Below are 12,309 nucleotides of genomic sequence, written 5' to 3'. Positions count from 1 at the left end.
TCAGAATCATACTTTCACACTGATTTTTGGAACAATGAGTGAGAGAAAAATTAAAGTTCCATTCATTCTTCAAGCAAATGTTACCTCCTCCAAAGATACCTTTCCAGATTCCTGGGACTCTTTTGGGTGGAGGTGAAGGGTCTGGCGTGGAAGAGGAGCTTAAGTTGTAACTTATTCATTCATTCCACAGCAGGAATCAACCATGCTGTAACTAACTGTGTCCCCACCCGTCACAAATTTCGTTCTTTGACGACATGGATTCTACCTCAATTTAACTGTCATCATCAGGGCGCAGTTCTTTGCCTCGAAAGGTGGGAACCTACCTGTGAGTGGGGCAGAACGAGGCGGGAAGCTTGAATGAGGGTTGAGGGTGATTGGGGTAAGGTAATGATTGGTTTCCTCCCACCCTCCCCTCCCCCGCACCTCGCATCCCCAGATTGCTCCTGCAATCCCGGCAGCCAAGCCAGAGTAGTAAGTACTTCTCAGGTGCTTCCATAACGTCCTGAACTCCAAGGCAGTGAGCGTATCTACTTAAAGTGTTGGTTTAGTTGCCGGCTTTCCCCTAGTCTGTGGGACCGGGTTGACTCCCCAGAGCTTAGCACAGAGTAGATGCTAGGTAAATTTGTGTTGAACGGATGGATAGATAGATGGATAAATGGGTGGATGGATAGATGGGTGGGTGGATGCGCGCGTGTCTCATGTCTCCCTCACCATCCTCCCCAGTTAACGACCCTTAGCCTGGCAAGCTCGGGAGCAGCCGCTTCAGGGTCCCTTCCCCCGGGCCCCGCCCCAGCCGACCCCACCTTTCCGCGCCGCTCCGCCCCGCCACCCCCTTCCCCGTGGCCCCTCCCCGCGCAGGTCCCGACTCCCGCCGCACCTCCTCCGGCTCTGCAGTGGCGGCGGGGAGGCGAGTCGGAGAGCCAGCGGGGCCAGGGCCGGAGCCGAGCCGGGGTCGGGGCAGCAGCGGGGACCCTCGGAGGCGGGGCCAGTGGGACTGCGATGGGCGTGGAGATCGAGACCATCTCCCCGGGAGACGGTACCGGGCGGCCGAGCTGGGGGAGGAGGAAGGGTCCCGGGGCGGAGCCGGGCGGGCGGGGGTCTGATTCAGAGGTGGCGCGGAGGGTGCTGAATCCGAGGCGGGCATAGGATGAGGGCGGTGAGAGGAGATCCCAGGAAGGATTGTTGGGAATCTAGCAGACGATCCTCCACCATCCCCTTCCGCGCCGGCTCACCTAGGGGAACGAAGGCGGCGGCCAGGAGGCGGGGGTCTGCGGCCCGCCACCGCCCCGGGGGCCTCGGGCCGCCGCTGCCTCGGCTGGAACCTCTCGGTTATCCGCTACTGCTGGTTTCCCAGGGCAGGCTTTTAGTTCTGCTTTCCCTGCCCTGCTAGGTGAGCTCTGGAAACAGCTGGAAGGGTTCTCTTCTGTTTGGGGCAACCCTTTCCAATGCGCCCCCCTCCGGGCCTCCGGTCGGGCGGCCCCTGTGGGCTGGGCGGTGAGACGTTGTGGGGACCGAGCCAGTCTGGGAAGGAAGAAGCGCTCCCTCCGCCTCTGCATCTCGCTTTATCCTCCCCGCCCCACTCAGCCTCTCCAGCCATCCTGTACACTCCCATGGCTTTCATTACCGTCTGCAAACCGATGGCCTCCAAACTTAAGCCTCCAGCTCAGATCTCCGACCTGAGTTCAAGGTGGTCCATTTATCCAGCTGCTGCTCGACCTCTATCTGGATGTCCCACGGATACCTAATTCAGCAAGTCCAAAACAACTAACTCTCCTTGTCCTCCCCACTTCCCAGCGCTCCTCTGTATTGCCTTTTCCCTGTCCCCAGGACTGGCACCACTCACTTCCCCAAGCCAGACATCTCTTGTATAATTGGGTATGGATGTGCAAGGAATAGCCAGTTTTAAATTTTTTAAATGAAACTTAATCCAGTCCAGAGTCCCCATGTCTGCAGCAGAATTTGACAGACAAATTTCACGTGAGACATAACTGACAACCCCCACCTTCTCTAGGAAATGAGAGGACCTCAGGGTTCCAGGCCACCCTCCTCATTAAAAGGCAGTGATTCCTAGATCCTAGCCACTACCCTGATCACCCAGCAGGTACAGACTTCTTTGACCCAGCTGGGAACTATGGTGCTGGATCCCAGGAGGCATCTCCCTGACACCTTGTCACACCCCAGGGCACTGTCATTGATTTCTGCCAGGGGGCTGCAGGTCTCTTCTCCCTTCCTTGGTTCATAGTAGCTTTTAGAGTTATTTTGAGGGAGAGAGTGTGCACCCCCAGTGTGCACACACACAAGCTGAGGAGAGACAGAGAGACAGAGAATCCCAAGCAGGCTCCACGATGTTTGTGCAGAGCCAGATGCGAGGCTCCGTCTCAGAAACCCTGAGCTGAAATCAAGAGTTGGGCACTTAACCGACTGAGCCACCCAGGCACCCCGAGGGAGATTAGATTTTTAGAGAAAGCCTGAAAGAGCTTTGGCCTTCTACTTTTAACAGTCTAAATTCTTGAGCCAGGAAAGCACAGAAGGGCCAAACTACTGTACTGTTACATTGGGAACACCGTCTTGGTCGAGCCCCACACCAAGTCCTTTCAAGTCCTTCTGCTGAAAATTTCTGGGTTCCATCCCTGTAGCCCCTGCCCTGGTTCAGGCCAACATCACCTCTCACTTGGATTTCCGCATATCCTCTAAACTGGGCTCACCACCTTCAGTCTCACCTCTCTGCTTTCCATCTGGCCTCCCTAACTCACCACCTATTTTTCACACTGTAGCCTGTGGACTCTTTAAAATGCATATGTGACTGTTCTGTCCCATTCTGCTCCTCACCCTCCCCACCCCCCGCTTCGTGTTTTAATGAATCTTCCATCTCCTTCTGCAGACAGATGGTGGTCCGGCCGAGTCTTACCTTCCACACCAGAGCCTCATCTCTTCCTACCAGTAGCAACCCCCACTACCACCATTTCCCCTAGCTTTAGCAGGCTGCCTGCAAATTTGTTAAACACGCCAGTCATTCTGCAAATATTTATTGAACGTGTACTATGTAGTTGGGGTTAGAGCGGTGAGCCAGACAGGGATCCCACTGTGGCTCGATTCTAGGCCTTTGAACATGTTGTTCACTCTTCCCAGATTATCTCCCTTTACTTCCTCTGGCAAACTGCTTATCTTTTAAGACTCAGTTGAACCATGATCTCCTCTCAGATGCTTTCCCTGACTCCCATAGAGTCCTCTACATGTTGGCTCACTTGTTAGCTTCCCAAATGCTTTGTTACCCAGGTTTGTGGCCTGGTAAATTCCACCCAGATTTATAGCTCCAGTACAGATAACTCCATCTGCCTATTGCAACATAAGCTCAGATAGATGTCTAATAGGCATCTCAAAATTGCCAACTGCTCGGGGCGCCTGGGTGGCTCAGTCGGCTTCGGTTCAGGTCATGATCTTGCGGTTTGTGAGTTCAAGCCCCACGTTGGCTCTGTGCTGACAGCTCAGAGCCTAGAGTCTGCTTCTGCTTCCGTGTCTCCCTCTCTCTCTGCCTCTCCCCTGTTCACGCTCCGTCTCTTAATAATAAATAAATGTTAAAAAAATATATATTTTTTTAAATTGCCAACTGTTCAAATCTTCTCCTCCCCAGTCTTCCCCACCTGGAATTAGTTCCACTGTCCATCCAGTTCCCCAAACTGAAAACCCAAGTGTTGTACTCGATGTCTCCCTCTCCCTCATCCCAGACCCATCTCCACTCCATTAGTGTACCCTGTCAGTCCCGCTTCCCAAATATATCTATTTTGCTCTCTTCTCTGCTGCCACCACGTTAATTCAAGCCATAATTGATTTCCTGTCTGGATTATTGAAACAGGCACCTAATCGTCCATCCTACACACAGCAGTCAGAGTGATCTTATAAAATCTTAATTCAGATTATGTCATTCTCTTGCTTAAAACCCTCCAGTGGCTTCCTGTTGCACTTAGAATTAAATCCGGCTCTGCAATGCTGGGCATGATCTGGCTTTTTCCCACTTGCTTCCTTCTCCCTCTCTTCTTTCCAGTCATCAGGCCTCCTTTCTATTCTGCAAATGCTCCAGTCCTTTCCTGCCCCAATGTTTGTGCCCTTGGAGCTCCCTCTTCCTGTAGGGCTTTCCCCAGCATTTTGCTCATCCTTGAAGATTCAGTCCAAATGTCACCTTTTCTGAGAGGCCATCCTGAATCACCCTTTCTAAAATGGTCTGTCCATTGTATCTCTCTTTAACTCATCATTGTGTTTATTTCATTTAAAGAATTATCATAATCTAGAGTTGTCTTGTTTATTTGTGTATTGTTTTGTTTCCCCCCATTAGAATGTAAACTCCAAAGGAGTTGGGATCTTGTCTCTATGGTTTCCTGCTGTGTCCCTGAAATCAGGCCCAGGCTTTACATATAGTAGATACTCTGTAAATATTTGTGAATGATTATGCTTGTTAATCCTTGGTTGCAGTCATCATCCTCCATTGTAATCTATTATTTATGGATCTGTTTCCCTAACTTCACCATGAGTTCATAGGTTGCTCTGTGTTTCTGGAATCTAGTCCATAGTAGGCTGTCAGTAAATGTTTGTGGAATGGGGGCACCTGGGTGGCTCAGTCAGTTAAGTGTCCAACTCTTGGTTTTGGCTCAGGTCATGATCTCACAGTTCATAAGCTTGAGCCCCATGTCGGGCTCTGTGCTGACGGCATGTAGCCTGCTTGGGATCCCCGCACTCTCTGCTCCTACCCCACTAATTCTCTCTGTCTCTCTCTCAAAATAAATAAATAAACTTAAAAAAATGTTTGTGGAATGGATGAAGGAAAGTAAAAGGAATGATCAAAGAAAAGAAAATAATGGGGTGCCTGGGTGGCTCAGTTGGTTAAGCATCTGACTTCGGCTCAGGTTATGATCTTATGGCTGCTGCATTCAAGCCCCTAGTCGGACTCTGTGCTGACAGCTCAGAGCCTGGAGCCTGCTTTGGATTCTGTGTCTCCGTCTCTCTCTCTCTGCCCCACCCCTGCTCACACTCTGTCTCTCTCTCTCAAAAATAAATAAACATTTTTTTAAAATTTTAAGAAAGGAAAATAGAAAGGAGAGAGCATAGTTGAGGAACCCAAGGAAATAAAGTTCAAATCAAATAAAAAGCCTCATACAAGGCACAGAGCCAGAACTAGAGCCGTGGGCATCTCCATGGTATGGAGGGGAATGTGGGTCAGAGCTCTGGGTCATAGTCACATCTGAATGTCCCAAGTGACTTTTTCCAATGCCCTATTCATTCATCTGCCCTCATGTCTCCTTGCAGGAAGGACATTCCCCAAGAAGGGACAGACGTGTGTGGTGCATTACACAGGTAGGCTTTGCTCCCTCAGCCTTCATCCAGACCTGCCCCTCCCAAGGGAGGTCTCTCCTCTGCACTCCTCTCTAGAGGTATCTGCTCCCTAGATCAGGCCCAAAGCCCAAGGTAGCCAAGTCTCCCTGTGACCAGTTGTCCCCTACTTCTCGAGCCAGCCTTGTGGGCATGGGAAAGGGGGCTTGCAAGGTTACCCCTTCCCCATTTGTACCAGCAGGAGCCATCTGTGGAGCCAGCCTCTGATTGGGCCAGGCACCTCCATTCCCTTCCCTCCGTTGTGGGCAGGGTGGAGCCTGGCCCTCCTTGTTCTGTCTGATATTTAGAAATCCCTTCTTGAAGCTCTGAGAGCCCTGATCTTCCCTGCAGGCTCCCTTTTCCTCCTACAATATTATTAGAGAAGGGGAGGGTGACTTCCTCAGCATTTCCTTTCTTTTTTCAGAAGTAGACTGTTCAATTCAGCGTGCTGTTATTGAGCACCTACTGTGTGCAAGATGCTGTGTGGGCACTGGGGACACAAAGGTGAAAAGGCAGGATTCCTTCCTTCCTTTGGGGCTGTGGGGAGTGGCAGAGCCAAGTCATCCAGAGGCTCTGCTGCAGTGTGACAGCTGGGCAACAGCAGTGCCTGTCTCAGGGCACTGTTGGACTTGCAGGAGAGCCCCACATCTCTGCGGACCCCTCTTGGATGCTCTGTATTGGAAGGTCAGGTGGGCTGAGGAACATTCTAGATGGAGCTCCTGAGGACTGCTGGCAGGAAGATCATAAGCAGGTATTTGTTCCAAGAGAAGTGAATGCTCTGCCTTGTGACCTGCTTCCCAATGTGGCAAAGTTGGTGACAGCCACTTAGCAGACGGCAAGGCCAGTTTAATTCCTAGGACGTATTCAGATGGGGCCATTTTTAGCAGTTCTCTGGGCCAGTGTGAAGTGCCAGGTTAATTCTAGGCAGACGGTGTGGGTATTTCTCAACAGCTGTGTTGCCGGTGGCTGGCGTCAGTGAGCTAGAGCTGTGTGTTATCTCCCTGTGACTGGCCTAATTACCATGAGTCCCCTGGGGCCTCTGACCTGTGTAATTGATTTATCTGTTCTACATGTTGTAGACAGACCAGTGCTTATCAAGTTACTAAAACCACAACATCCTTTTGCAAAGACTTTTCGGAGTAGATACAGGGAGCAGGCCATGTGCATTAAACACTAGCATCAGCCAAGAGTGTGGGGAGGGACCGTCTCATCAAACCCAGCAGGAGATTATAGGGGACTTTTTGGTAAACTTTTTAATTAAAAATAAATACAGTAGAGGACATAAATCTAAGATGTACAGCTCAATGGAATTTTTCGAAGTGATCACACTTACATAACCACCACCCAGATCAACATGTACATTTCCAGCACCCCCTGGCATCTCCCTCCTGCTTCCTCCCAGTCATTACACCTCCCTGAAGGTAACCAGCATTCATACTTTTGTCCCCATCGATTGGCTAGGCCTGTTATTGAATACCATATAAATGGAATCACAGAGTATGTACTCTTTTGTGTTTGGCTTATTTCACTCAATACTATGTCTGTGAGATTTGTCCACAGTCATTGGTTCTTTTTTATTCCCATACAGTTCATCGTATGAATGTACCACAATTTATCTTTTCTAGAATTGATGAACACTTGGGTTTCTGATCGTTTTTGGCTGTTATGAATACTGTTGCTTTGAACAGTCTTGTAGGTGTCTTTTGGTGCACGTATGTGCACATTTTGTTTAGGTATATACCCTGAAGTGGAGTTATTTGGGCATAGGGTTGTACCTATCCTCTGCTTTAACAGATACTGCCAAACAGCTTCTCAAAGTAGTTGTGCCAATTTCCACTGCCACCAGCCATGTAGGAAGGCTCCAGTTCCCCTGCATCCTCATCGACACATGGCATTATCACGTTTTTGTTTTGTTTTTGGCCCCCTTGGGTGGGTGCCCAGTGTATCTCATTGTGGTTTTGATTTGCATTGCCCTGATGACTAATGAAGTTGAGTACCTTTTCATGTGCTTACTGGCCATTCGAATATCCTCTTTAGTCTGCTCGAGTTTTGTCCAGTTATAAAAATTAGGTTGGATGCCTTTTACTTATTGATTTAAAGGAGTTTTTTACATATTCTGGATATGAGTCTTTTGTTGGTTACACTGATTCCAGTCACCTCCCATGCCAAGGCTTGTCTTTTCACTCTCTCAATGGCATTTTTTGAATAGAAGTTCTTAATTTTAATGAAGTCCTACGTATCAATCTTTTCCTTTATAGTTAGTACTTCTGTGTTCAGCTCAGAAGTCTTTGTCTATTCCTAGGTCATGAAGATATTCTTCTGTTTATTATCTTATAGAAGCCTTCTTATTTTATTTTTCATACTTACATCTGTGATTTATCTGGAATTTTTTTGTGTGTGCATAAAGTAGGGCTCAAGGTTAATTTTCTCCATATGATATATAGTTGGTCCAGCAACAGCAATTTAAAAAAATATATCCTTTATCTGTTGCATTGCTGTGACACCTTTGTCAAATCAAGTAACCGTATAGATGTTGGTCTGTTTCTAGGCTGAATTGTTTTGGCTGAACTTGTAGCTGTAGATAACTGTATCTGGTCTGAAGTATATGAAATCTGAAGAAATTGGGGAATGAGGAAGTCAATTATCAAATGGAGTATGTGTGTGTGTGTGTGTGTGTGTGTGTGTATCCATATGTGTATATGTTCAAGTATATGTCTGTGTAATTATATGTAGATTTGTGGATCTAAATATTTTCTGAGCATCTGTTTGAGCATCAGGGTTTTTCTTCTGAATGTGTGTGCTTAGGTGCCCATGAGCACATGTGAACATTTCTGTGTATTGGAGTATCTTAGCAACCTGTGTGTATGCATGAGTTTTTGTAAGACCTCCTTAGTAAAGGGTTTTCTCCTTCGCCTGATTTAATACCCAGGGCAAGAGTCCAATTTATTCTACCTAGAAAGTAGGAAAATAATACTCTCCCTTGTATATATTTAAATTGTAGGAATTAGAAGGAGTGGAATCATGGATGCGCAGACATTAAGCTTGTTCAGACCGCCCATGTTAAACATGGCATATCTGAAGCCATGAGAAAGGCAGTGATTTGTCTAACTTCACACAATGAGTTAGTGCCAAAATGAAGTCGGTATCCAGTCTTTGAACTCACAGGCCAGATCTTTCTCTGGTCCCAAATTGGCTTTTGTCATGGTCTGTGGGCTGCCCGAAGAAATCGTGGAAGAGCATTGTTTACAGGCCTGACCTTTGAACTAGTCACCGATAAGAACTAAAAATACCAAAACAGCTCTTGAGGGACACCTGACTGGCTCAGTTGGTGGAGCATGTGGCTCTTGATCGCAGGATTGTGAGCTCAAACCTCACATTGGGTCCAGAGATTGCTTAAACAAATAAACTTTAAAAAGAGAGAAAGACACAGTTCTCGAGCCTTAGACAGCTGGAATGAGACAATATTTGTACATCAGGGATGACACCTGGCTAAGGGAGGCTGCAGACTGTTAGAGACAGCACTGGAGTGTTCCAGATTCAAATAGGCCCTTTTTATGGGGTGTGGGGGCCACCATTGACTGGCTGGGTCACCTTACTCTGTTCATTGCGGGGGGGGGGGGGCGGGGATGATGTAGCCTTTGTTTTTTTGTTTTGTTTTGTTTTTTATGAGCAGGGGAGAGGGGCAAAGGGAGAGAGAGAATCTTTTATTTTTTTAAGTTTATTTATTATTTCTGAGAGGGAGAGAGAATACACACAAGTGAGGGAGGGACAGAAGGAGAGAGGGAGACACAGAATCCAAAGCAGGCTCCAGGCTCTGAGCTGTCAGCACAGAGCCCAACACAGGGCGGGATCATGACCTGAGCCAAAGTCCAACGCTTACCAACTGACTGAGCCACCCACGCGCCCGATGATGTGGCTTTTGGGTTTTGCATGTTGGGGGAAAACAGGTGAGGACTCAACCTGAGGCAGAAACATGCTTAGGCTGAGGAAGTAGCACAGAAAAAGTTGTAAAGTGCAGAGGTATTTGAGAAAGGTATATTTGAGAGGTATTTGGGAAAGGTATTTGAGAAAGGTGTGACCTGAATAAGACATGGGGGAAAGGAAAGAAAGAGGAGAGCAGAGAGAGGGTTATCAGACAGGCAGTAGCTAGATCTTGAAGTGCCTGTGCCCAGTGTAGGCATTTGGATTCTGCCACGGGAGCTATTGACAAGAGGATATTGCTATCCTTTTAAGCAAGAGAGTAATATGATCAGATGTTTATGAAAGACCGTCATTCTGGGTACCGAGTGGAGACTGGAAAGGAGGAGTGAGAGTGGAGAGAAAGACCAGTTAGAGGGTGTTCCTGTGCACAAGTGAGACATGATGGTGACTTGGTGTGGTCCCAGGGTGGTGGCAGTAGAAATGGAACGTGTAGAACGTAAGTAGATTGCAAAGACATGTAGGACTAAGTGATAGGCCATATTGAGGGAGTGGGTAAGGCAGAGTGAGGTATCTGGGTTTCTTGCTTGGGCAATAGGACGGGCAGGGAGATCTGAAGAGGCACAGGTTTGTACAGAATAGGAATTCCATTTTAGATATGTGGACCCAGAATGGGTGTTAACTCATGGCCACAGCTCTTCTCCACCCTATTCTTGCTTTCACAGGAATGCTCCAAAATGGGAAGAAATTTGATTCATCCAGAGACAGAAACAAACCTTTCAAGTTCAGAATTGGCAAACAGGAAGTCATCAAGGGTTTTGAAGAGGGTGCAGCCCAGGTAGGATGAGGATCCTCGTTAGGGGGGATTTGAGGAGTTCGAGTCTGGGCTCGGTACACCGCCCCTGCCCTATCACAGACCGCCACTGCTTTGACTCTACTGCTACGGCATGGTGACGCCATCTAGGTTCAGCCCCTGGCTTTGTGCCCCCACTCCTTCCCTTTCATTGCCAGCATGACTTTAAGTCGCTGGGGCTCTCATTCCAAGCACATCCCTGTGGGCTTGCTCAGAACTAGCTACGAGCTACCAGCTGTCTGGGACTGAGGCAGCTAGAGAGTTGGGGGGTGTGGAGGGGGGTGGTGGGCCAAGGTATTTTTTTTTTAACTTAAAAAAGTAATTTCTGACCTTGCAAAAATATCACGGAAATAGTTCCCGTATATTCTTTACCCAAATGTTAACAGTTTACATAACCATGGTAAAATGATCCCATTACATTAATTTGTGATCAATTACACATTAACATTGATGCAGTACTGTTAACCAATACATTCAAATGTTTGAGTTGGTTATTAAAATTTTTAGATCTGTTTATTCAAATTTCACAATTTGTCCGACCAATGCCAGACGTTCTTGATGACTGCTGTGTGGAGCCCTGGTTCACACTCTTCTCCCTTGGTCTGTGAAGTCATATAGTGCTTTTAGTGTAGGTCTCTTAGCCCTCGCCTCCTTGCGGTGGCCTCTGATTGCTTAATGTCTTTAATGGACTGCTTCTCTTACCTCCTCGATTCTGTACTTGTACATGTGCTGTTTATACACCCTCTTTAGGTTCTTTTGGAAGGGGGTGAGGAACAATTAGGAATACCTTGAAGTGTTTAGGCCATGCGCTAAATGAATAACCAGCAGTGGTTGTCAGATGAATGAATTTGGGACTACTTTGTGGAAGTTAGTGCCCCACAGTGAAGTCTCTGCTAGTCTGAGACAGAATCCAAATTCTGCATCACTTCAGTGTGCCACACAGAAAATTCATCTCAGATCTTCAGAGTTATCAGGAGGATAGTTTGGGAAAATGCCATAGTTATCTTACTTTTTTCTTTTAAATCAAGCTGGGTCCTCTTTCTCCTCTCCCCATCTGCCCCCATCCCTGCTAGATGAGCTTGGGGCAGAGGGCGAAGCTGACCTGCACCCCCGATGTGGCGTATGGAGCCACGGGCCACCCTGGTGTCATCCCTCCCAATGCCACCCTCATCTTTGACGTGGAGCTGCTCAACTTAGAGTGAAGGCGGGAAGGAGCTCGAAGTGGCTGGAGATGGCTGCTGCCCACCTTCCTAGTCTGCTCTGCCACTGGGACGGCTCCTCCTGCTTGGGGCTCTTGATCAGCACGCTAACCTCACTGCCCCGCGGCATTATCCATTCTCTGCCCAAGTTGCTCTGTATGTGTTCGTCATTGTTCACGCGCATCTTTGCTTAAGGAAACTTCGGTTGCAAATCAAAACATTTCAGGTTGTGCATTTTGCGTGATGCATGCAGTAGCCATTTCTGATCGCAGAACACAGATTTCTTGTTCGCACAATCTACACTGCCTTACTTAAGCCAGACACACAAGGTGCTCAGACATGAAATGTACATGGTATACACAGAGGGACTTGAGCCAGTTACCTTTGCTGTTACTTTCTCACTTAGAAGTTCTGTTGGCTGCTGACTTACACAATGTCCTCTTTGGAAATGATATGTAAAATAAAGGCTCTGTGCTTGACAAATTCCTGTCCATCCTTATTGTAGGAAGGAAGTGCTTTAAGGAATGCGTAAGCCAGTTGCCCTTGGGAAAGAGTGGAAAGGAGACTTCCAAGTAGCCAGGAATGATAATAAACATAATAGCTATGATGTGAGTATTTGTACATGCCGGGCCTTGTTCTATATATATATATATTTTTTTTTAATTAAAAAAAAAATGTTTATTTATTTTTGAGAGCGACAGAGACAGAATGCAAGTGGGTTAGGGGCAGAGAGAGAGGGAGACACAGAATCCAAAGCAGGCTCCAGGCTCTGAGCTGTCAGCACAGAGCTGGACGCGGGGCTCGAACTCCTGAGCTGTGAGATCATGACCTGAGCCGAAGTTGGACGCTCAGCCGACTGAGCCACCCAGGCGCCCCGATATATTTTTAAATACAGTTGCCACCAACCCTCTAAAAAGCCCTACAGGGTAAGTATTAACTTGCCACTCACCTCACAGGCTCAGAATTCTTCTCTGAATA

The 12,309-nt window shown here is 47.7% G+C and overlaps 1 protein-coding gene across 2 annotated transcripts; it reads left to right on the top strand.

Annotated features, from left to right (window-relative positions):
• Nucleotides 1–844: 844 nt before the first annotated feature.
• FKBP1B (FKBP prolyl isomerase 1B) lies at nt 845–11,814 on the top strand. 2 transcript variants are annotated; one of them, XM_043604438.1, is made up of 4 exons: nt 845–1,036; nt 5,299–5,346; nt 10,005–10,117; nt 11,161–11,814. In XM_043604438.1, the coding sequence occupies exons 1-4, from the start codon at nt 1,000–1,002 to the stop codon at nt 11,203–11,205; spliced, it is 243 nt and encodes an 80-aa protein (XP_043460373.1). In that variant the 5' UTR covers nt 845–999; the 3' UTR covers nt 11,206–11,814. The 2 variants fall into 2 exon arrangements, with proteins under 2 accessions (XP_043460373.1, XP_043460372.1); XM_043604437.1 differs by having other exon boundaries at nt 846–1,036; nt 11,206–11,814.
• The last annotated feature ends 495 nt before the right edge of the window (nt 11,815–12,309 follow it).

This window comes from Prionailurus bengalensis, chromosome A3 (genome assembly GCF_016509475.1).
Source record: "Prionailurus bengalensis isolate Pbe53 chromosome A3, Fcat_Pben_1.1_paternal_pri, whole genome shotgun sequence".
Taxonomy (NCBI): Eukaryota; Metazoa; Chordata; class Mammalia; order Carnivora; family Felidae; genus Prionailurus; species Prionailurus bengalensis.
This window is presented reverse-complemented; position numbering and strand designations above follow the sequence as displayed.